The sequence below is a fragment of the Haliotis asinina genome, chromosome 12 (genome assembly GCF_037392515.1).
Source record: "Haliotis asinina isolate JCU_RB_2024 chromosome 12, JCU_Hal_asi_v2, whole genome shotgun sequence".
NCBI lineage: Eukaryota > Metazoa > Mollusca > Gastropoda > Lepetellida > Haliotidae > Haliotis > Haliotis asinina.
The window spans coordinates 21,420,423-21,443,709 of NC_090291.1; the positions used below are offsets into that span (position 1 = coordinate 21,420,423).

The 23,287-nt window shown below is 37.4% G+C and overlaps 1 protein-coding gene across 1 annotated transcript; it reads right to left on the reverse strand.

Annotated features, from left to right (window-relative positions):
* Nucleotides 1–63: 63 nt before the first annotated feature.
* LOC137258282 (casein kinase II subunit alpha) lies at nt 64–22,648 on the reverse strand. Its single transcript, XM_067795910.1, has 13 exons — nt 22,422–22,648; nt 22,040–22,253; nt 18,497–18,608; nt 17,799–17,900; nt 16,681–16,731; nt 16,348–16,407; nt 15,978–16,061; nt 15,664–15,774; nt 8,061–8,162; nt 7,672–7,772; nt 7,154–7,302; nt 6,772–6,858; nt 64–4,444 (listed from the first exon to the last, which is right to left on the reverse strand). Exons 2-13 carry the CDS (start codon nt 22,132–22,134, stop codon nt 4,344–4,346), a joined length of 1,155 nt encoding a protein of 384 aa, XP_067652011.1. The 5' UTR covers nt 22,135–22,253; nt 22,422–22,648; the 3' UTR covers nt 64–4,343.
* Between the last annotated feature and the right edge of the window lie 639 nt (nt 22,649–23,287).

Genomic DNA, 23,287 nt, shown 5'->3' on the forward strand with positions numbered 1-23,287 from the left:
ATCACGTCTGCAACACTCAAAATCTTGAGACAAAACAAAAAAAAAAACAACCCAACTATTGCATATTCTTTCGCAAGTCATTCATTTTATTTCATATGTATTAATCCATCTGACTGCAAAAATAGCTACTCTTATCATCACTCCACTCAGCTGAACAGCTGTGGGCACCAAGTTGTCAAGAGCTTCCAGCAATTCTGCAGTCACATGATCCTCAGTCAACCAATGGGCATCATCCAGCCACTTGCAACCGAGAGAACAAAGACAAGGAACAGACTGTTGTATTTGGTGCTGTGTCTGTCAAGCACACATCATAGCATGTGGCTGGGGGGGACACAAGTTCAAGGTCAGATGTGACATCATACACAAAGAGTCGTGTGAGGAGTCGCACTCAAGCCACAGAATGCTAGCCCAGGCGGTTTTCTGTTGATAGAAAACTGAGTGAAAAGACAGTTGACTGTAACTTGCTGGGGATAGGCAGGGCAGACAATCAAAAACAGTCACATGCCATTTTTGCAACAATAACTTGAAGTGAATCCACAGAACTTGCTCACTTAATTATTTTACAACATGATAGGAACAAAATATGATACAGGTTTCGCTCAAATAAATGCAAGAAAATACAAACCTCAGCACACAATGTATATGATGTACATGATAAAAGTCACAAGAAAACCCCACATGGGACGGGATGTGTTACAACAAATTTAATTAAAATAGTATAATTTTTTTAATGCCTACAAAGAATGACAGTTAAAAATATATTTATTCAATGTTGAAACTGAACACTGTCCAATCCATTTGGCAAACTGTTGGCTAGTAGGGGTTTTTTTTTAGGGGGGTGGGTGGGGGGTTACTATTCCAAAGAAACCTGTACAGACTGACAGATAATAGGACACATGAAACTGACAATTATTTTTTCCTCAAATGTAACATACAGATATAATCTTCCTCCAACCAAATGCATTCACCTTTACTGTGCATTTCACTGCAAATAGTAAATGCTTTAAGTGTGAAATTGAACCTCTCAAACACTTTCAAAGAAACTAATTTTCTGGGAAAATATTATTCCTTACAAGATTAAAGGAAATAGACTGGTCAAATGAAGCTAAAGAAAAAATGATTTTTTTTTATTCATGTGACTATAGTTGTGTTTAAGCTATATTCAACATTGGTTGTTCTGTTTTACTATATGAACTATTGGGGTTTCACAAACTTTATATATATATAAAAGAAAATAACAGTTTTGGTATACTAATCTTTGATTGAATTGTCACAACCCTGACGCCCGTTTTGAGAATACTGTGAATACAATTAAAACCAATTATCTGTAAAGATGATGCAACTATACTGAATATACCCAGAATAGTTTGGCCCAATCATTTAGCTCAGCTGCGAAAATGAATGATTCAAGGCATTGGGAAGTTTCAGATTTGCTAAATGCTATGGGAAAAGCATATCCACTGAAAGATACAGTTATTTAAAGGAACTGCACTTCACATTTCTTACTTATTCCCACATAACATAGAAACAAATGTTGACTTGTATGTTTCTAAAGGTTATAAAGCACTGGACAGGAATAAGAGTCCCAGATGAATGAGAATATTGGGAGACTATCAAATGTGACAGTTTTACAATGTGAGATCCTTTTTTTCGATTCACAACTTGTAATAGTGTAGCATTTAAATAGGTTATGTATGGTTTGGACAGTAATGTGACTTTGAGACATTAGACAACCTGCGATGTTATGAAGATAACAAAATGCGAAACACACCTCATACAAACTGATTTCCAGACAGGTTATGATTTGGAAGAACCATTTCTTATCACAAAACAAAACCTATGAAAATTGGTGAAACAAAATAATCTTGCATTTAAAAATATATGACTATTAATTACAAAACAATCATGGGATTTCTCTGCAAATACATGGTCGGTATCTTATACGCACTTGGGCCCTTTTAACCAAGTTCCAATATTGCTGATAATCACAAAACCAAAGGGTTTCAATATATTAAGAACTTAAAGCATTGAGAATTTTGACTTCTCAACAAATACAGAACCTGTGGGTCTATTGCTCACATTTTGTTTAAGATTCAAGTAAGCTCATACATAAATAAATGAATGAATAAAAGCATACAATTTTAGATTAGCACAAACAATAGCTCAACACTAACACTGATTATCTTGTGACATACATCATTTATTCATAAGTCTAATATTAATGACCAAACAGCAAATCATTCAATACGAGCATTTACATTTAGCTTACCTTGTGACATACTTCATATTTAAGTTTTGTTTTACACATTATTCTAAGAAACAAGGCATTTTCAACAAAGCGAATCACAGATACCCTACATGATATGCACGATAAATCTGAACTAGTATAGACAAAGGCATTTGAAAAGATCACCAAAGAGCCTATCCTGAACAGGAGGGCACATCAACAGGATGCAGAATTACTACTATAAAATGTCCTCAACCTGCATGTAATTGAGTGGCGTAAAGCTTTCATTGTTGTGTCAATCTGGCTTCATGTGAAATAAGTTAATATGTAAATCTAAAAAAAATTTATGTCATGAACTTTGACAGTTAAAATTATATTCTGTTTGAAAGCGTACAAACTGAACATGACAAATGGATGCCAGACAATGCCTTGAGATAAACATGAATTCCTGACTGATCCAGTAGACACACCAACTTTGATTCCAATCATCCCTTTCCCTGAAACCTGATACTATACAGCTGTGAAAAAGAAATTACATTATGGTACAGTGAAAATGTAAATATCTGCCAAGTCATGTAATATCAATGACTGACTTAGACGGAAGAACATGAGGTAAGGCCATCATGACAGAAGCAATGAGAGATCTGGTTCCAATGGTTTGTGCTATTTCAAACCATAGTAACATACTTTTACAATCAATTACAAAAGCAAGGATAATATATAAATCTGTTTTTAATGTGTACAGTACATATAAACATACAATGTTTTAGGAATGACAGCCTGTAAATTATTTACTCATGAACACTCATACTCCATGTGGACACAAATATTCACTTGCAGAAGCTTCTCTTAATAAGACTAACTTAAGGTTGAAAAGCAAGTGGAAGAAACACAAATGTGTACCGGTAATAAAGTAGGTAACAGCCTATCTGACCAAGGTGACCAACAAAATAACATTGTAGGTGCAAGTCCAACAACTTTTCACTGTGCATACAACTGACATGGGATCATTTAGGTTTTAAATACCCTGCTTTGAAATACTGACAAGTCACATGATAAAGACCTGTCATTTTATATCTTACATAAGTGGGATGACAGCCATCACAGCTGCCAACCTAAATAATGACTTAGACCATGTATATGAATAATACAGATCATTCAGTTACACCCTTGTTCTGTGCAACACTTGACAGCAGGATACGAGTTGACAGTTACCAGCACTACATTGCTAGGAATGCAGCATCAATTTGCAACACAAAGTATTAGTTATGTCAAATGGCTGTTGCATAACCATGAACTGTGGAGCAGAAGTTGTACATGCTGATCCATGAGACACAACACTGCTGCATGGCTAGCAGGCAGGCAGAAGGGCTTGCAGCAGATGGAAGCACCAGCAACTGTAGGCATGTAGTGGTGTGCTGAAATAACACAAAAAGCCTGGCAGGCAGGCAAACAGGCACACCCTAATACTTCAACTGCTTTACCAATCTGCCAAGGACACATCTCATGCGATCATGCAAATTAATACAATGAGAGCTGAGGGGATACCAACATAAATTAATTGCCCAAATTTTCTGTAATATGAATTAACACTAGTCCAATGAATGGCATGATTCTTCATTGTCTGGGAGAAAATAAGGTGGTGGCCTCACATTTGTTATCATATTACAGACTCACAAATAAGTTAAGTACAATTTGAATCCACTGTGAACGCAGAACCACTAACCAACAAATACATTACAGTCTATGAGACGATCAGGGAGGACAAAAGATGATGAGGTTTGCTTATCAGTGCATGCAGCACTACTGAAATAAATGAGATGACATGGTGACAGTCTTTTTTTTGTTTAATTCACTAAACCATCTTCCATCCATCCTATGAATGAAGCCCCAGTGCAAGTCACAAATTGAGTCTGTCAGTTTTGTATTCATCTGCAATTTCTTGTAGGCCCACTGGCTTGCTCCCTCCCTCCCTCCTACCAATTCAATACAGGTGGCAGCAAGTGGGTGGGCAGGTAGAGCCCCACCCCCATAGGAAAGTCTGATGTCCCTCTTCATGTACTAGAGGGGTGGGGATAGTCAGGCGGGCGGGCAGGCAGGCAGGTGCTGCAGAAGTCTAGGTCTGCGCTGTGGCAGCAGTGTTAGGGAGGGGCGACATACTGGGAGTCATGACCGGTGAGCTGGAAACACCCACAGCACCGCTGTTGACTGCTGGACCTGCAGACAGACAGACAGACAGACATGCCAGTCAGCCAGTACCAGACGGCACCAAGCAGTACTGACATGAGAACAGGACTCACTTGCCTGCTACCCACATCAACATAGCTGCAGAGATATTGCCATAATATATGGGAAACCTGCCAATTCTTAAAGACAGGGCTTTCAAAAAAATATATTAAAAATCTTCTGTTGAGGAAAGGGCAGTTTCCGAAAAGGGATAATCACTAAAAAAGCGCCATGCAAACCAATTATCTCCTTCAATACACATGCTCTTTTCCACAATGGCAACCACCTCTTTCTGTGTATTCAGACGAGATTTGTCAATGTGCATAGCATTAGTTATCTTAAGAGCTTGACAAAATTGATGGAATAGTTAACTGTAATCAAGGAGTTAGTGTGCGGAATTTCATTCTATTAAGTAGATGACAGTGAAAATTCAGCCATTCTCCATTGCAAATATTCCGTCCACACATCTAACAAAATAAAATATACAGAATTAAGCAGGGCCAAGCATTTCATAGATATAAAACAACTGTTCCATCTCTGCAGCTTTGTTGGACATAGTTTTAAGTATAACAAATGAATATCATGTCTTCAATACATATATTCTTTATACATAAAAATAGTTTGTCGTTATAAAAATATATGACTTGATTTCATATTTACAGTTCTCACTGTAATATTGACATGATTTCAAATGAGATAATTGAAACTATTTCAAGTGGGGAAATGAAGCAAAGAATAGCAAAGTCCTGTGTCAATTACTTACAGCTGAACTTAGCAACATGGATAAACAGAGAAAGCAGAAGTTAGTATGCAGGAATAAGAACTCAAGCTAGACATTTTCAATTTGAAAATATGATTTAAATAATGCTAAGATTCAGGTAGAAAGAAAATGAAAATGAAATATTCTAATATCAAAGCATGTACACAATAAATATTCTGTTACGAATTTTCTCCTGCCTCTGCTTTCTCAAAATGTGACAAACATGCATGTTAACGTGAGTGCATCATAATTCATTGAAATATGCAAGCTACTGCAATTCTATTGCTAACTTTTACTGATGAGTTTTAAATTGTGTGTATGTGAAGGTAGCATGAAAATGGATGAATGCTCGATAGTCTGCTCAAGGCTTGGACAGACAGAACCTAAGACAGCCAATAGTGAAAGGACAGTACAAACACTTAGCAAGGTTGACAAGCTGTCGGAGCAAGCATCACTGGAGCATCTTATATTACCTCCCCAACCTCCTGCTATGTCCATTAATTCATTTACAAGCAATTTACAAGCATGTCACACACACGCACACACAACTGCCTGATCTTAAGAAGCAACAAACCTGTCATCCTGGAGAAGCCACTTGTTGACACACATTGTTACATCATTGACTATTCTAAGTGTTAATGATGTCTGTACATGAAGACACGACTAGCATCAAGGGACCTTGTGGTGGACCAACTGTAATCTCACAGCATTTAAAGAGCCTAAGCTATGTACAAATATTGACTCCTATCATTACAACTCCATACATTATATGACATCTTCAAAATCAGTTGAAGCATCATCAAAATACAAGATGTTGCAATCTGGTTGAGCACAATGTGCATTAAGCAGCTCTTACAAACTTTGCATCTTAACTGTTGAATGACTATGGATCACAGATAATAACTCCTGCTATTTGCTGTAGTATAAAAAATTAAGGCATGATGCTTGAGTTGCGGAACTGTGAATACATCATAATTTCACTGACGACTGATATGAGTATCACTGAAGTTAAAAAATTCATAATTACAAAACCATTACAACAATGGAGTCGATGCAGCCTTCCACATACATGCCGGTATGTACACTAATGCTGTACTCCGTCTCAGCTCTGATAAGGACACAACATCCATCAACTTCACATAGCACTTCTTGACTGGTTTGGAAATTGTATACAATGGCAATCTTTCCATGCTTCATATAGCAGAAGAAAAAGTAATGTTGGGCAATTACTTCCAACTTTCATTCAGTATCTCAGTAATGGATATGAAAAGGTAACACTCTCTTTCAAAAACAATCTGCAGATCTGCCAAATAAGTTTCATTTATTAGTGACAGATCAAACATTTTCTCAAGGTAAATTTCACCTTTCCCAACACATGATTCTTATCGTGTTGTGACTACATGTGCTTTTTTGAAAACATGGTCAAAGAGCCACAGACATGTTGAAGAAAGCCAGACTGTCAAGCCTTGAGCACCATGTTACGAGACAATGACTGTAGAAGGGTGAGCTGCTCAAGTGCATGAATATGTTGTGTTCAAGAGCGGGGAACACAGTCTACCTCCGATCGTTGCCGCATTTGACACTGGTGTGGGAGAAGTGTGGCCTGACATGGAGGACATTCTACCCTGTTCCTTTACTATAGGATCTGAAACACAGAGTTAGTCACTGTTAGTCATCAATACATAATGGCCCTACGAGCTAGTTCATATCTATTGTAACTATACTCTTATACTAATCAATTTGCAACTACATTGTTAACACAAAAATGCCCCATATGAAAGACTCGGCTGAATCGCCACATTAACATCTGTCACACAGCACTGACTTCCGACAAAACGGACAATGCTTCTCCATGTTGGACTTGATGGTCATTATTGTGATAGTCTGCTATAACTAAAGACCTGCCACTGTGCTGGATGAGAATTAGTGATGAATCTTACAAAAGTATGGATGATCCATGGCTTCTCTAGCTGTAAGCCTCTCTTGATGGTCATAGCGCAACAACTTGTCTAGGAAGTCCAATGCTTCAGGGCTAACTAAGTGCTGGTTTTCACTGTGCACAAACCTCTCCCATCGTTTCCTTGAATGCCTGCAAATGAATGAACACTGCTTTTATTTCTGCTAGGTAAATACAAAAATAATCCAACCCAGGCCTCAAAGACATTTCACAGCAGAAGAGGGAAAGATGTCATGTAAGCATGCAAGTTTATATTTATGTAGGTCCCAGTGACATTTTGTAAAAGCTTTACACAATATTTCAATTTTTGTCTCTCTATTAATCAAGAAACATCTTGAAACTAAAAAACTCAGTTAAGTCAGGAAAAACATTGAATACACTGTAGGGGAGTAACTGTACTGTTCCAAATACTTAAGGCCAACATTTTCAGGCTACTGTCTGGCATAAGTTATCACACCATGTACATGTATGAGTAAGACAAAGCACATGCTAACAACTTACCTTCCCAGGATATCATTAAACCTTGGGTCTAATTCTACCTGGTACTTTTCAATATATGCATACAAGTCATCTGTTCCTAAAACTTTTGCAATTCTCACCAACTGCAAATAAATAAACAAAATCATGGGTAATGACAAAAGCATTAGCAGAAATTAAGTGCTGAGTATATTCATACCAATAACATCTTAAAACATAAATTGAACATGGAGTGAGTGAGCAAGTTTTACTTTCTCAAATGATCAAATATATTTCAGCTACTGGGTAAAAGAGATGTGTTGAAAATCAAACTTACATTTCAAAACAGATATAAATTATTCACAGCATGTTGTGTACGATTGTGGAAAAGACAGTGTTCTTGCCTAAGTTAATGGTAACATGAAAACACTAACCTGATCATAATTGTCATGACCATGAAAGAAAGGTTCTTTTCTGAAGATCATACTGGCAAACATACACCCTAGGCTCCACATGTCTAGAGAGTAGTCATACATCTACAAAACAAACAAACATGTTGTGATGTCATGTGTTGGGTGACCAAAATGATTAATGTTACCACTGCTCGCAAACATTTTTCATCACAGATTTAACACTGACACTATAATAGACACAAAATGTACATGCCTTGTCATCTCTCAAACCTGCAAGTCTGTATAACTTGACTACCTGTCATCAGTGCTGCTTAAACTATAGTAGACAGTGAACAAATATTGTTACTCATCACAGTCTGTAAATAATCCAGTGAGGCAAGTCATGGTCAAATCATTAGTAATGATTCAGACATTCTAATTTGTTCACTGGTCACAACTGGAGCATGGGCTCATTTCTATGTTCCCTTGCCCTTTGGGCTCAGGTAACATAAACAAACATCAAGGGTACATCAACCCATGGGCCCTGAGGGACCAGTGAACAAGGTACTTATCTTACAGAACACCTCAATGGTAATTATGTAGTGTTTGAAGCATGGGTATTGGATTGCACACTTCAGCCAACTGGTGTGAATAAAACGATTCAAATCTTGTTTCTTGCTTGTTTTCCTGCAGGTATTGTCTCTGTATAAATGCTGTGGTTTAATTCCCCTTCTAAATATTCAAAGGCACTACATTTGAGTGTTTTGTGAAAATGTATTTATTAGAATATGAGGCAATCTTTTCGTAGTCATCGCTAGATTTTGCAGATGGAACAGGAAAAACAAATCTAGAGCTATCTCCCTACCATCGATTTTCATTTGCAAAACATTGGCAATTTCTGTGGATCATGTGTGATTCAAAGTTTTTTGAGATAAAGAAGTACTACCTCAACATACCCAATGAGTTGCCATTGGCAGCGGGGTATATTGAAATATACCTTGCTTGTAAGTGGGGTACATTTAAACTGACAGAAGTGCGCTTAGCCAATCAGAAACCTACTTCGAGGTAAAGATAAATAAATATAGATGCAGCATTACGGCTAAAACTGCACAGGAGGGTTAACAAATAGGTACAAGCGAGGTCTATTGTGACTTAAGCCCCTACGAAAACTGACAAAACTTTGTTTCAGTTTGTAAGATTCAAGTTATGAATGATAAAGTCTATATGATATGAAAATATGGCAAAGATGAACAATCCAACTGGGAAGGATTACATCTTTTCAGCAAGGTTTCACTTTGCAGCATTTCAGACCATCATATTACTCCACACAGAAATACAGTTTAAGAATGTACATGTCCAAATGTTTTCAAAACATTCTATGTGCCTAGTCCAAGTTATTACAGCTCATACAAGCTGTTTGTTACACTATTTCCAGGATGTTACACTACATAGATTTGACATACACTCTGACTGGATTTCTGACCTGTTTCAAATCCCTGATGTGTGGAAAATCGATATCTTATACATATCCTGACTCCTGCTTATCTCCTCCCTCTATGCGAAGATAGTGGGACACTTGAAATTCCTGGAAGTTCTCCTCTTTGAAGCAGATGTACAATCACACTCACTCACAGGAAGTCTCCCCGTTTTCGGCCACATCAGTCACATGACCAGCCCTGTTTGTCACTCTCTCCGTAACTCCATACACCCGACACAAGAACTGCAGAGTATTTAATGTGTCTGAGTGGGCTTTAGGGAGGGCTTGAGTCAGGATAAGTATAAAATATCAATTTTATTCAGAAAATTACATACTTTTCCTTATCCTGTCTTATGCTTATTTGCTTACAGTATGAATACTGCATGCACAGTGAAATACATTAACATGATTATCAATCAAAGACATAAGCAGGAATTTTTCTAAACCTGACCAATTGTACCGTTCAAATTTACTGCATTAATCTATCATATACTATTTTAATACTAGTTTAATCCAACATTCCTTTATTGTGAAATCCAGAAAAAACTGGATACACGAAAAAGAATGTAAATACTGTCACTGAGTTCTGGAATTCTGAGTTACAAAGTAAAAAGTCAATAATCATGATAATGGTAAGTTATAAATGATTAGTCGCTAAGACATTTTGTTAAGTGACAAGACTGTGGAAACTTGATTTGAGTCTAAATTTGAAATAAAATAATCATGCTGTAAGTAGCCGTGTTGCTATCTTTCACTATCAGTGCTGCATAAAATTGCAGTTAGCTATACTCAAGCTATCTCATCATGGCTTGCAGTTTATTCTTGACCAGGCAACCATGGTAGTTAGCAACAGTTGATAATTGTTCAATTTTCTGAATAAAACTGACATTTTATACTGGCTCATTACAATGAATTCAGTGAGTCTGAGAGGGGCGGTTGGGAGGGCTTGGCGCTTTGAGTCAGGATAAATATAAATTATCAGCTTTATTTAGAAATTACATATTTCTCTTTATCCTGACTCATGCCTATCATGCTTAGAGAATCCAACAGAATCGGTAGTGGGTCCGACCACAATTGATTATGTTGGCTGCCATATAAGTCCTGCTGGTGATGACAGATGAGAGTACTGCTTGAGTACCGCTATAGTTCCGATGGTGTAGAACCTTTAAGTCCTCTACTATGCCGTAAAAAACATAATTAGTCCACTACTTGAGGATGTGTGGCTCTTGTTGCAGTGACACCCTTTCGCTTGGTGTGTGTCTCAAATTGCATCCACTTATCACATAAGGAGCGAGTAGATCTTTGGAGAGCTAAGGTGACTGCCTTTGCTACTCTAGTGGAATATCCTCAATATATCAATCAGGCTTGGACACAATCCATACGTGTAGCAACTACAAAGCGCTTGTTTGGTGTGCAGATGAACAAGTAGATTCTTCCACTTGGGGATTATAAGTGATGGCTGTCCTAGTTCCTTGATGAGTACTGGAAACCATTCTCTCCCTGGCCAGTAGTCAGTAGCAGCATCGTCGTCTATTTTACCTTACCGATGATCTTCGACGGTATGACTGGAAGCAGGAACACATAAGCATTTATTCCTTCCCTTGACATGCTGAGAGCGACTGTTGTCCATGCAAATCTAACCGGTACTGGAGATACAAATGTTGGTATCTGTTAAATCTGGTAGCAAATAGGTCTATTTGCTGAGATCCGAATGTCTGACTTAAGTCGAAACACCTCCTGATGTATTCACTCTGTTGGAGATGGTTGTAAAGGACATGACATAACGTCTGCAATGATGTTGCATACAACTGGGATGTGGCATGCCTTTAAGTAGAGATTCAAGTCGTTGATGATGTCGAAGAGTTGAAAGGTAAGCTGTAGCAGTTTGTGAGATCATGTTGACTTTTGCTTATTTATGTAGAACGCTACTTTGGAGTTGTTGGTGTGGACCATTAGTAGTCTGTTCCTCAACGCAGTCAACAAGCATGCTCTTGTTGCTTGCTCAAATTCCTGCTGCAGGTGAGCATCCCAACCTTGCAGCAACGCACTTACGTAGAGCTATGCAGAGATGACTGTTGCAGTTCATCTCTGTCAAACAAGTCTCTGCAACATAGTAATGGGCATAATTGGAGTCTTTTCCTTAGAGCCAAATGCTGGACTGAAGTGATTAGACTGAGAAGACACTGCCACTGTCGTAGTGGTAACGCAGAGAGTAGAACTTGCGGCATCATGGCTTGAATCTTGTCTCAATGCTTTTGAGTTGCGAAGATTTTCCTTCCTTATCAAATCTTCCAGTAATGTGATACCATTCTGTGTATGCCATGCTTGTTCTTATAGGAACGTTTCAATCAGCTGAATATTCATGAAGACAGTCAGTGAGGTAGTACTAACAAGTACACGCTTCATCTGTAAAGAGGATGTTGGTACCAGAATTCTTTCGTCTTCAGACTGTTAACATAGCAAAGTCAAACGTCATGAGATGTCTATTTACAGTTGACTGCCTGTCGTGGCAGAACTGTTATATGTTGCTGCAGGCCTCCAGATAAACAAAGTTGATTACGCCGCAAGAAGACCTCATTCCCTTGTGAAGACATTAATATGCCACTGTATACCTCATTCCCTTGTGAAGAATTTAATATGCCACTGTAGACTGCTATCTGTGTTGTAAATGAAGCCTTTCCAGTGTTGAAAGGGTTGCTTACATCTGTAGATGACTCCCTGACTCGGGACCAATAGCCGCATTCTGCGCAGGGTGTTGTCTTTAAAAAGACCAATTAGAATGCAGATGTGATGTTACCGGTGTTGCAGCTAAATGATCATCGTGAAATCTTGTGCAGTCAGTGATTCCCTCACTAGAATTTGGGGTTGTCTCGGAGATTTGCGTAAGCATGTGTATAGATGACTGAGTAGAAGCATGCAAAACCTTCTGTAGCTTAATACTGATGTAGGTAGAATGTCCTCCTAGTTGTGTTGGTGGAGGATTATATCTTATACAGATGTTGCAAGGCTATTCCCACACTTCCCTATATTGGTAAAGGTTGACTGTAGTAACCTGGTTTCATGCAGTGTCAAAATCATCTTGTTGAATTCCTCGCTCCTATTGCGCGACCTGATGTTAGTGCCAGATGTTTAGAGATGAATCGTCAGGGATCGAAATGCAATTTTTTTCAGGAGTGCCTTAAGGCACCCACACTGAAATTTAGGTGTGCCCTGAGACAGTGGAGTGTGCCCTCTAAAATTCAAACATAATAAAAGACTTAATCACACTATAGTGTTACTTTATTTCTTAGTTGTGTGTGTGTGTGTGTGTGTACTTACTTGAATATTAAAGTGTTCATCATATTGTCTGTAATATCTTGTGCAATGAACTTCACAAATGTTCTGGCTTGCTTGTCATTTGCTAGTTTGCCATAAGATCAACCTCAAAATTGACAGTCTGGAGTCTCAATAATTCAACAAACTCTGTAAATGGCATTTCACGCTTTGCTAGGTGAAAAACTGTTGTAAAAAGTTTACATAATTTAGATGTTTCCTTTTCATTGAGATTAACTATCCCCTTCTCAATTTCTGACTGGCCAGGCTTAATCTGTGAAGCATACTGAGCATTCAGTGCAAGTATGTGTTCATCATTTGCCACATGGGTTTCTAATTTACTAGTTCTAAATCCCCGTGAACCTGTCACAAAATGATTTGATTTTCCATCCCTTCCAATAGAATGGCCAAATTCCAAACACACTTTACAAAATATCAAGTTCTTTTCCCTGTCACAAATGAGCCAATTCCTGTATTTCGGTAAAGGCCAATTCTGAGGAATGCCACGTGTATGTTTAGCATTATCGCCAGTCGTATCACATTTCTTGACACCATCAACACTGGTATCGTTTTCAGGAATGTCAGATACATTACGAGACATTTCTTCAACTGAAGCCCCTGTGTTGACGCTATCTGATTTATCAGAAACATTTGTTTGTGGTTTAAAGAAGCTTAAAATTGTTTTAGATTTAACACTCTTCTTTGACATGATTCCGTCGTCTGCTAACAGCTTGCCGGCTAGTTACCTTGTGTTGTAAACATCCTATCCCATAACTCAATGCAGCTTTGAAACGTAATATCCTGACATGCGCAAATGAAACCAAAATGGCGGCGCCCATACAAGACGCTGACAAATGAAATAATATATACCAGATGTTGTATTTCTCACCATGATAAGAGTGAAAAGTAATTATTTTGTCAGTTTGATGGTCAGACAATAAAATTTACAGACGGTAAATCTATTTTTCAGGCGTGCCGTAATGGCACCGACTTGTAATTTTATCCGTGCCCTTTTCAATTTATCCGTGCCGAGGGCACGCAAACAGGGTGAATTTCGATCCCTGATCGTTTATTCTTCTTCAAAGTAAGTATGGATGATAAGTCATCTTATCTTCTTAGAAGAAGGAAACTGACCTTAAACAGTGAATGTTGGTATGCTGATTCTGCATGCATCAGTCTAGTAGAATAGTTTGCATTCTTTGAATGCGTTCGTACATGCTCCTGTGAAGGATGAAGATCAGTGTTTATAACAGTGAAGACAACCTGTATCTCAAGTCTTAGTGTCCTTATGAAGTACGCAGAGAACCCTTCATGCTGAAATGCTGAAAGTATTCGAGTGTATTTATCAAGTCAGTTGTAAAGCGTTGAAGGATGGGAGGTGTTGATGCTGGTACTTCGTTTGCAGTACAGGAAATTGTACACAAGTTGTCCGGTACTGTAGACAACAGCATAATCAGATAGAAGGTCAAGAGGACAAGTCGTTGCAGGTGCTGAAGTGAGGTCTAGTCCAGTCGTAATCCAAGCTGTTATCTCTAAGTCTGAGAAAAGGACTTTTTTCTTTTTTGTTTTTGATGTAACCTGCCGACTCTATGATGAGTCGCCTCTACTATTCCACGATTGCATTCTTCAGTTGTCTGAAAGGGCTTGTTGAATGGCGTCCCTGATCTTCATGTCTCCGTGCATCCCTGGAGTGGTTGTCATTTTGTGAATGTTTTCTTGCAGGCTTGCGTGTGAAGATAATATCCAACGAAGAAAATGAATGATGATGCCGTCTGTGATGATTGGGGGATGCAGCCGTTGAAATCCTTGCAGCTGTAGCAGGATGGGTATGTGCATGCACTAGCCGAGTCGATGAAGAGTGCATCCTCTAAACTGTGTCAAGATGATACAGCTGATGGTGAATGATACAGCTCATGGAGAAGATCATTGTGAATGGGAGCATTCACACAGTGCACCCTATGAAGTGCATTGATATGATACAGCTGAAGATCTTCATCTGACAGACCTTTTGCAGCTGTTGAATCCTCAAGCAAGGCGACTGATATTAATATTAGCTGATGACTAACAATGTCCAAATGCTGCGTAGGCTTTAGATTCACAGAAGCATCTGACGTGTTGAGTATAGACGCTGTCAATGTCTGCGTGGAAAGTAGATCCTCTGAAGGTTGCAGCACTGTTGTACATGCAGTAGATGAAGGTCTAGATTTGCCATAAATGTCTTGGTCGTCGAGAGGGATGATATCATTGCTGAAGGACTAAGCAGAAGAGCTGGTCCGTTGTTTCAATCATGTTGTTTCAGTCTTGGAGAATGTAGAGGACTTCAACTCTTTGATTGACATGACATCAGTACTGACGATGACCTCTTCTAGGACTAATACCTAGTCTCCATATTATCCCGACAGTGCCCCAGGGGTATGTCTACCGATTGACAATAAACCTGAATATCAGCAGTAGTTAGCTCATGGCTACCAGATGCAATAAGAATCAAATTACCAGAATCAAATACATGTTCAACAACACAAAAAATACGTTAATTTGTCCACAATTTCATATCCTAATAATAATTCATACAGACCAAAGCGGTATATCGCTAAATTTTGTGTAAACCGACCGAAACATAAAAGGGTATTAAACACTGTATTGACTCAATGGCCTCATCGGGCGATGGAGGAGAGAGTGACAAACAAGCTGGTCATGTGACTGAGGTGGCGGGAAAGGTGGGCTTCTTGTGATTGTACGACCGCTTCAAAAGAATGGAACGTCAAGGGACTTCAAGTGTTCCATTATCCTCGCATTGAGGGAGGAGATAACCAACCATACATGAATCAGGATAAGGGAAAATGTATCAGTACATACCTGATAATCTAACAACAATTCTGGACCTTTGAAATACCGAGAGGCTACTCGTACATTGTACTCCATTCCTGGGTGGTAGAACTCAGCTAGGCCCCAGTCTATAAGGCGTAGCTGAAATGGTAAGATGGTATGTAAGCACAAAAATAACTCACAGTCAAATAATCATCTTGCAAAGGTACAGCTACATCATTCTTTCAAAACTGGACCAAATTAGAAGATCAAACATATAACTAGTATAGTTAGCATTAACTCAAAATCTAGTAGTTGAACGTCAAAAGGAAGTAAACTTCTGTGGTAATGATGTTGACTCTTACCTTTCTGTTTTCATGATCTATCATGACATTGTGAGGTTTCACATCTCGATGCATGATCCCCATACTGTGGCAGTAATCAAGGGCCTGAAGTGAAACAACAATCAATTACTACCCTACACTGCGAGGCAAGAGCATAACAATAGCTGCATTTCCATCAAAACATTATTGGTTATACAAAAAACGAATGTTTACACTCAGAAACAAGCCCACATTTGCATGTCATTGATGGCGGTAGGCTGGGGCACAATAAACACTTCATTTCAACACAGATACTTCAAAACAAATATCAAGAAATTCACAATGCTGATAGACTTCCAGTTTAACCTACCACTTACCAACATTTAAATCCAGGTAAAAAATATTAACTTACCTTTAACAATTCATATAAATAGAACCTTATATCATAGTCTGTGAACGTCTGGTACAATTGCTGTAAAGTAAGAGAAAATAATCACTTATTACCAACACAAATTCAATAACACCTTCAAACAGTCATAAACCTGTGTATGGCTGTGACTAAACTAAAAAAATCCTAAAAGATTATGGCATGTGCTACCAAAATGTTGGGGGGAGGTAGAGCAAAATCAGTATTTACAGGGGAAAATGTTTTTCTTCTAACATTTCAACACAAGCCAAGCACTTTGTGAATTTCATTCAAGTTTGCAAATTAGGCATTTGAAAAGAATGTGAGAAAAGACATTACCTTGAAATCTGTGTTGTTCACATGTTCAAATATAAGAGCTGGTGTTCTGGACTGCAATGAAACAACAAAACTTACATATACTAAGGCTGCATGAAAAAAATTATCTGTTTCTCTGCCAATTTTTTTTCAAAATTGATGAGGGCGGTAGGACAGGGTTTTGTTTTACAATTTTCAATAGAAAAAAATGTGACAAGGTTTTTATTTTTTTTTCGCTTAGAAATACAGCTTGGCAAGTTTAGCACATGTTAATGAGTTGTAGATTCAGTTACACTTGTTCTTACAGACTCATTCTTATACTGAACAAACAGATGGTAGGGACGCGTCCAAATCAAAATTTTCAATAAACAAACTGTTATGCACACAAATAAAAGTGACACACCAATGCCCAAGAAACATGTCACCTTTTCTTCAGCCTAAAAGATTTATGTTTAATGGTGAAAATATGTACATGAGAACTGTTTGTCAAAGGTCAAAACACTGGACAATGTCTATGATGTTCCAGATTTTAACTATTACTTGTATTAGTAGTGGTCTCCTCCTTATAACATTCAGGATAACACAATTTAACCACAAACTTGTATTTACATGTGAAAGTTACTGTACTGTGTACATGAAGACGGCATCCAATGCAGTAATGTGACTGACTGCCTTAGGTCACATTCTTGATTTAGTTCCTTACAGAAGATTATGTAATAAAAACAAAATAAATAAAAAAAAGGTAATAACATTCTAAGACACCAATCTTTATCCAATTTATCCAATAAAATGACTTGCTACAACTACGAAAATACTGGCAAGCTTGGGATCACATTATTGATATTCAGAACTTTTGACCAATACCCAGCTTCAGGCCTTTCAAATGATTAAGACAGTTATAATAATGCTCTACAAGCTGCTGTTTTCATTGATATAACTGATAACATAGTCTACATTTATTATCTCAGAGTCTCAGGGAACTCAGTGTCATAAACGTAAGAGCTTCTGGTTGACTTGTGAAGTCCTAAATGTTTCAAATTACTAACCTGTAAGTCCACCATCATTTCTAAAAGGTTTGGGATTGCAAACCATTAAAACAATAATGATGCACATTATCAGTTTGTTTTATTCTGGAAACTCACCACAGGGTCTTTGACAATAGCTAGGAGAGTGATAATATTTGTTCCTCCTCTCAAGTTCTCTAAAATCTTAATTTCTCTTTTGATTTTCTTTTTCTTCACAGGCTGAAATTATATAAGAAATTTGTATTGCATGAATAAGTTCAACATGGCAACTGTATGTCATATCACTCTGAAATGAAACGAACATTAAGTACTTATTTGTTTACACACTTTTTCTAATGAAAACATAAAATCTGGCAAAACATGACTAAAACCTCAGTCAGGGGAAGCATGTAACCGCCATTTGGTAGGCTTAGAGTTCAAGGACTCCTGTGAATAAAATTGACAATACTGATTGATTGTTGTGTAATGCTGCATTCAGCAATTTTCCAGCTAAGTGACACAGGTCTATAAATAATTAGCTCTGAACCAGACAATGAAATGACTGACAGCATAAACATCAATTTATTCACTGGAATGTAAGTGACATGTGTCGATCAGGTCAGAGAGCCTACCCATCCATCCTCTTAGTGTCCCTTGCTGAATTGGGTTGCTGAATAGCAATTTCAACCTGGACCTTCACCGATCATAACAATAACAACAGCTGATACAACATTCAATAAAAGATTAAAAACTCTTTACATCAGCATCAAAGTGGGTTACACTGGTTCAACTGTTGTCTACAAACATCCAAATGAAATCAAAAAGTTATTACTTACTTTGAGAATTTTTATCACACACTTCTCATTGTTTGTGATGTTGATAGCTTCAAACACCTCACTGTACTTCCCTCGTCCCAGTTTACGTACAATTTGGTAGTCATCTTGATTACTGTCAAAAATGATCAAACATGTCTTTTTAGGTCTCTCTTAACTGAAAACTGACTCAAATATTTCTGAAAATTCATGACTGAATATTTCTGGAAAACTTTGGATAACTGTGTCCATGATATACCTGAAACTTTTAAGTTGCAAAATGCATCATTTTACATTGGATATGAAAATTGCTAATATGATTTGCGCAGTTTCTAAATAACCAAAAATAACCAACCAAAACACAACAAAGAACCAAACGCTTTTTCTTTATACTTATCTGCAATAACAACCTTCAGAGGAAAACCTAAAAACTGATACTAACCAATGTTTTTGATGACTGCTCATTGGCAGTTAATGAATCACTGAATGTGAGATTTCAGCCAATTCCCAACAATTCCCTCTGTGTTCTGTAGATGAGATTTTAAACCAAAATCACTCATACTCAATGCAAAGTAATGGAAACTGAAACTGACAATACTTTTGAAATGCTGCTTGCCTAATTTAATGTACAAAATTTCAGGCAAACAAAACACAGAAGTTCAGGGAGATGGCTATGTTGACACTTGTAAAAAAAAACACTGAGTGGAATTTCTACATGCACTTATTATTAATGCCATAGCAGCGATCATCCTTGTGAACAAAAAGAAAGGATAACAAACAACATGTCTTTTTGGACAGAAATACTGAAGAACAAACCATGTAAGATCTAATGATGGATTAAATTCGGTGATCCAGTGTCAACTGCACTACGTTTATAGACAGATCACATCACCACTTTACATTATTTTTCACTAAAACCATGAGACAATATTGATTGTTACAGGAGCATGTCATAAATAAAAAGTATTCATTTCACAATGGTGTATTATTTTTGTTATATTTCAAACTGATTTATTTGACATTATTAAGTGTTAAAATATGAAGGGGTTGGCAAGAATGGATCTCGCTAGTGTTGACATCACATTGAGGAAGGTCATTTGTGGTCTGTGCAGTGTTGCATCAATGCTGGAGACGGTAAATCATGGTTATGTTAACGTTAAAATGGCAGGCAACAGACATTCCAACTTCCAAATATCAAACATCCTTGTTTCTTTTAATTTGAGTTAAACGTGGCATTGTTCAGGATGGAGTGATAACCCTATCTTTTGTGCAGTCTGATGCGCACTGATGTTGGTGACAATTTGTGCATGTTCGATTTCACAAGAAGTGTGTGCATGATATCCACACTTTCATTGGTATGGTTCGTTTTGGTGATTCCGCCTATTGATATATTTTCACTCAAGCCTTCCAAAACGCAACAGAAATTACTGATTACACCATAAGGCTTCAATATTTGAACTTGCATTTCTTGTGTGTGAGAGCATAGAGACATTTTTTATGTTATCAACAATTTTTAGGGGTTCCCCCCAGGTTTTTCCTAATTGATTGTTTTGTAACTAATACTGTCATGCAATGAAACAGACACATGGAAGGACACTGGAATTGAAATTAAACAAAATAAGTGGTTCAAATTTTACAATGCATATAGCTTTACACTGTTTAGCGCATATCTGTTCATGGACATTCGTCAAATTTAATGGTTAGTGTACTTCTTTCAAGTGCGTTATACTAAAACAACCAAATTCTGACTACAAACATGTTTTTTACAATCAATAATCATTTTTAATCCTTCATTCGATCGATTTTCGATCATTGGAAGACCACTATTGGATACATTACGTCATTAACATGTTTTGACACATACAATAAGACACTAAAGTGAAAAACTCTTTTAAAAGCATTGTGAGAATATTTGATTCCAGTGATCATGAAATGAAAGTGAACACATGAATGGAAAATATGAAAGTGAATCAAAACAGCCTTAAGTCCAGTATGTATATATCTATAGAACGAACAAAGGGCCTTATCCAGGAGCCAATGAAGGGCATAAATTGTGAAAATCTGCGGTGAAAATTGAGATCATTTTAGGTTTCAAGAGAAAAACAGTTTACCACTGCATTTTCAGACTGTGTTTAAATGGAATAATGTAAAATCAAGGTTCACTCTAATTACTCATTTGGTAAAACTGTAGAAACTGGGATAGTTTAGGTAAATCTCAAATAGTTGGAGTCAGTCCCTGATTTACAGGGAAGTACTGCTGTCTGCCAGCAAATTGCATGATTTTGCATTTAACAGATCATACACAGTATTGCAAAATGTGCAAAAATGTTTAAGGTCCTGCTATACATACCACAATATATTACAAGCACTGTTTTATATCTGAAATTAGGTTACGAACCTGAATAAAACCAACCTTCCTTTGTACAATTTGGACAAATTCCTATTCTATGGGATGTTTTTGTATTGATACTGCACTAAATAACAGAAACTGGTTGCTAACAGCTCAGTCTTTTTAACACAGAAAACAGATGTTAATTTCAAAATCTTATTCACTGTAATGGAAATATGTTATGGAGATGTACATAATTTGACAAAAATGCACTTTAAGAATTTTTTAACATATTCATGTATTGTATTCCTTTTTTTAATATCTTAAAACATTGGTGTACTTTGTGACGACTTAGTATTACACAGAAAAGGTTTTGGCATTGTGACAGTCTGAGGAAGTATCAGAATTACTGATAACGATGGAAAGTTTCAATGAAACCCTCTATGACTACACATGGTGGCAGCATAGATCTGTAGGAAATATGACCAGATTGCTTTGAACACACTATAATGCTGAAGGGGTCTCTGCTAGCCAATGTTTAGTTTCATTAATGAAAAGATTTTGAACTGGCTTACAATTGGGTAGGAAAGTGACTGGCATCATACAAACAAAGTATCTACATTGTCATCTAAGCTTTGATAAACACTAATCCAGTTTAATAAAATAAACTTTATGATACTGCATGATAAAATATGTACTGGCCATAAAACATTTATCACAGAGTAACAGTTAACACCAATACATCAGTATCAAACATGCAGTTCCTGTCAGTTATATTTCCAGTATGTCATATTATACCACTAAAATATGGCGATAACAGCAGACAGTATCTCTGTTGTAATAAGGACAAATTTACAAAGACTTTCAAGGAAAAGGTATTAAGTAATGTTAGCATATATGGGTGTTTACTCAAATCATAATGTAAACATACACATGCTTTGGTGCCATACATACTCTGGTTACATGGAGGTTCAACTTTGGTAATTGTTATTTTGACTTTGCAGAGTACCAATTATAAGGAATGAACTAGGTGTTTATTTGGAAATTGTCTTACTCATTTCATGAAAATATTTACATAAATTATTGGACTGACTGGCAAGATGGAAGCAAGGTCTTTCACATCTCCTGGCAGTGACAAAACATCTTCTGGCACAAAAATACTTCATAAATATACGTCCATACGTGTAGTGTTGCAGCAAAGTGATATTAGCAGGTTACTTGAACCAGATTAAACTTACCCCCATTCTACAACATGAGATTCATAATCCCAATATTCTCTTGGTTTGTGAGTGTTGATATCTGCATACACTCTGGCTCGGCTCGGGAGCGGCATTCTCTCACACCTATGAATGCCGCGTCTGTAGCCACAACGTGTTCCCCAAGCTCCAGTAACGAGAGCTTTCCAAACGCTCGGGAACCGGCGAAGGATAGCTTACTGCTTATCAAGATTTCCTGAAATGTGTAACAAAGCTTTGGTTCATACAGAAGTCGACTATTCAACGACGGTAACATACCCACTTCAACAATACAGGAAAACCGCGAAACAATGAACCGACAAATTTATGACAGCACCGTGTAAAATGCTTTCTCACAAGTCCGTGTAGGCACATGCAGTCTTACCTTTGCCGACTGCACTGTTTCATATAACACATAGAGGAAAGCGGTAGACCTTCTTGAGAACGTCACATTTGTTTTAAGTTATTTTCTCCCAGTTCAGAAAACCAGAAACGATGTTTTAGGCCTGTAAAAGAAAATTTGTTTGATACATTTCTCAGGAATTTCGGCACAATATGGCGGCCGTCTTTCTACCGCTGACCGAAAGAGAGGCTCTTGTTTTCACAGTTTCCGGTTATTTCGTGCGATTATCTCCCCTCAGTCGTGTTCAATTTATGAAGCGCCAATTTACTACACATGCACTACACAATATTCCCGAGAACAAACAAACATGAGCAGTAATTTCAGGTTAAAATTCGAGAACTAAAGTTGTAAATTCCCAACGGAAGTGTCTCTACTCATTCACCGCAGTATATTATTCACTACCAGCTAGATACATGTGAGGAGGAATGCACAATGAATACAACTGTGAGCACATTTTTGAGCATTGTGTGTTTGTGAGTTCATAAACTGACCAACTACTACAAAGCCACATGTAAAGAAGATCATACCTCATTGAGCTTAGACAACTGGACTGGACATGGTCCGCCAGAGAGATAACTAAGGCACGAGGGTTCAACAGGGGCTGGCTACAGTGCTATATACGAATATATCATCTTATTATTTGTATATACCTAGAATATAGTTACCATATAGAATAAGCACAGCTGACACCCTTAGATAGTATTTCATCAACTTAATACAAATCTTTATGACAATTCAGAAAATATACCTCAACACTGCGAAGAAAACTATACTATATGCATACACCTGTTTCTCTGCTGTATATCGTATGTTGACATCCATATATGCGGTTTGTAATACAGTAAGTA